The 2,066-nt window shown below is 29.0% G+C and overlaps 1 protein-coding gene across 1 annotated transcript; it reads right to left on the bottom strand.

Moving 5' to 3' along the window:
• Positions 1-1,025: 1,025 nt before the first annotated feature.
• LOC107580385 (39S ribosomal protein L28, mitochondrial-like) lies at positions 1,026-2,060 on the bottom strand (the record flags this gene model as incomplete). Its single annotated transcript, XM_016266095.1, has 3 exons — positions 1,925-2,060; positions 1,313-1,615; positions 1,026-1,195 (listed from the first exon to the last, which is right to left on the bottom strand). Coding segments are annotated over exons 2-3 (458 nt in total), but the record flags the coding sequence as incomplete, so codon positions are not given.
• Between the last annotated feature and the right edge of the window lie 6 nt (positions 2,061-2,066).

Below are 2,066 nucleotides of genomic sequence, written 5' to 3' on the forward strand. Positions count from 1 at the left end.
ATATATAATATATATATATTTCTAAATAAACATTATTATATGAAACTAAATCAATCCAAAATAATAAAACACATTAAATGCCACATATGTGAGAACTTGCAATAACTAAAATCATTTTATACAATATATATTAATATATATATATATAAAACAATTACATAGAACTAACATAATTTTGTCAAATAATAAAACATACTAAATGCCACAGACATGTCATGTACTTATATATATTATATTTTAATTATATCCAATAATAAATGAAACAATTTTATACAATCTAATCCATAAACACATATTATTATGTAAAATTATTGCAATCTATATAAAATAAAAAACACACTAAATGCCATTGACTTCTGAAGACTCAATTTAAAAAAAATATAATAATAAAAATACAATAGCACATTTTATACAATATTATATCTGTATAAACATTATTATATAAAATGATTAAAATTTTTGTAAAATGCTAAAACATACTAAACGCTACAGATTTTGAGGACTTCATAATTTATTAAGATAATAAATATACAATAATATATCAAACATTTTATAATATTACTATATAAATGTATATTATGTAAAATTCTAAACATTTTTGTAAAATGATCCATTGACTTCTGAAGACTCAATTTAAAAAAAATATAATAATAAATATACAATAGCACATTTTATACAATATTATATCTGTATAAACATTATTATATAAAATGATTAATTTTTGTAAAATGCTAAAACATACTAAACGCTACAGATTTTGAGGACTTCATAATTTATTAAGATAAGAATAAATATACAATAATATATCAAACATTTTATAATATTACTATATAAATGTATATTATGTAAAATTCTAAACATTTTTGTAAAATGATAAAGCATTAAATGCCATTTTTTAATATAATAATACAAAACATTTCATACAATAAATATTACTATACAAATTACATTATATATATAATATACATTATTACATAAATGTATTATTAAAATTCTATATATATATATTTTTTTTTAAAACAGACTTTTGAGGACTTCTCACCGTAAGAATGTAGGAGTCGAAGCCAAAAGCAGCATCAATAAGGTCCAGTGTGCGAGCTGTGACTGTTACAGTGAACTTTTGGTCGAGGATCTCACTGTACAGCTCTCTGTTAAACAGCTGCGGCTTCCAGGTTTTGCGCAGTCTTGTAGAAAGCTGGTGTGACAGGATAAGTCGTCTTCAAGAAACAGTCTCATTTATCCACTAGCATTCACATAAAAGAACCCAAATCATCAATATTCAGTATTACTGTAGTTCTCTCTTCGGTCTTACCTTGTCATCTTTAGCATATCTAAAGCCAGATATCCAGCCTTCTCCACCCCAGAGTCCGCTCTGTGATTCTGGCGGATGATAGACAGGGATAGGCACATCCTGCACTCGCTCTCTGTGTCCAGATTTAGGACTGAGTCTGTATTTGACACCCAGAGGTCTCCAGTGCACAGGTGAAGGAGGGGCGCTGTCCTGCAGGGAGCACAGGTAGTGCTGGGGTAAACGGGCGTAGATGCCCTTCTGCAGCTTCAGGGCTTCCCAGATTTTTGGTGGATACTTGTGTAGAGGCATTTTATTAGACAAAACCTTAGAAAGAAGGGTATAGAGTACACAAACATATAATAATTATAGTAATAATACTTTAATAATAATACTAATAATACATAGTAATATAAAATAGGGTGCAGGGTAAGAGGTTAATAGTAATATAGAATAGTACGTTAATATATACAAATAATATAACATATATACACTATAAATACACACATGTAGTAGAGTAAAACTGTAAGCTAGCTGATAAGCTACCGCCAAAAATGTAAATATACGCTTTATAATCTAAAAATGCAACGCTAATAACGATAAGAAAAAGGCTTGTATACAGATCAGCGTTCTTACCGGGGAATAACGCGAACAGAAGATGTTTCATTTAAGTTTACATGATCAGTGTTAGCCTGCTAGCCTCTCAGTCAGCACACGCTGTAAAGCTACCCAAGGGCACCACACGTCCTTTCCTGTGACAGACACCAGCGCTTACTGC

This window comes from Sinocyclocheilus grahami, unplaced genomic scaffold (assembly GCF_001515645.1).
Source record: "Sinocyclocheilus grahami isolate Dianchi unplaced genomic scaffold, SAMN03320097.WGS_v1.1 scaffold32430.1, whole genome shotgun sequence".
Classification (NCBI taxonomy): Eukaryota; Metazoa; Chordata; class Actinopteri; order Cypriniformes; family Cyprinidae; genus Sinocyclocheilus; species Sinocyclocheilus grahami.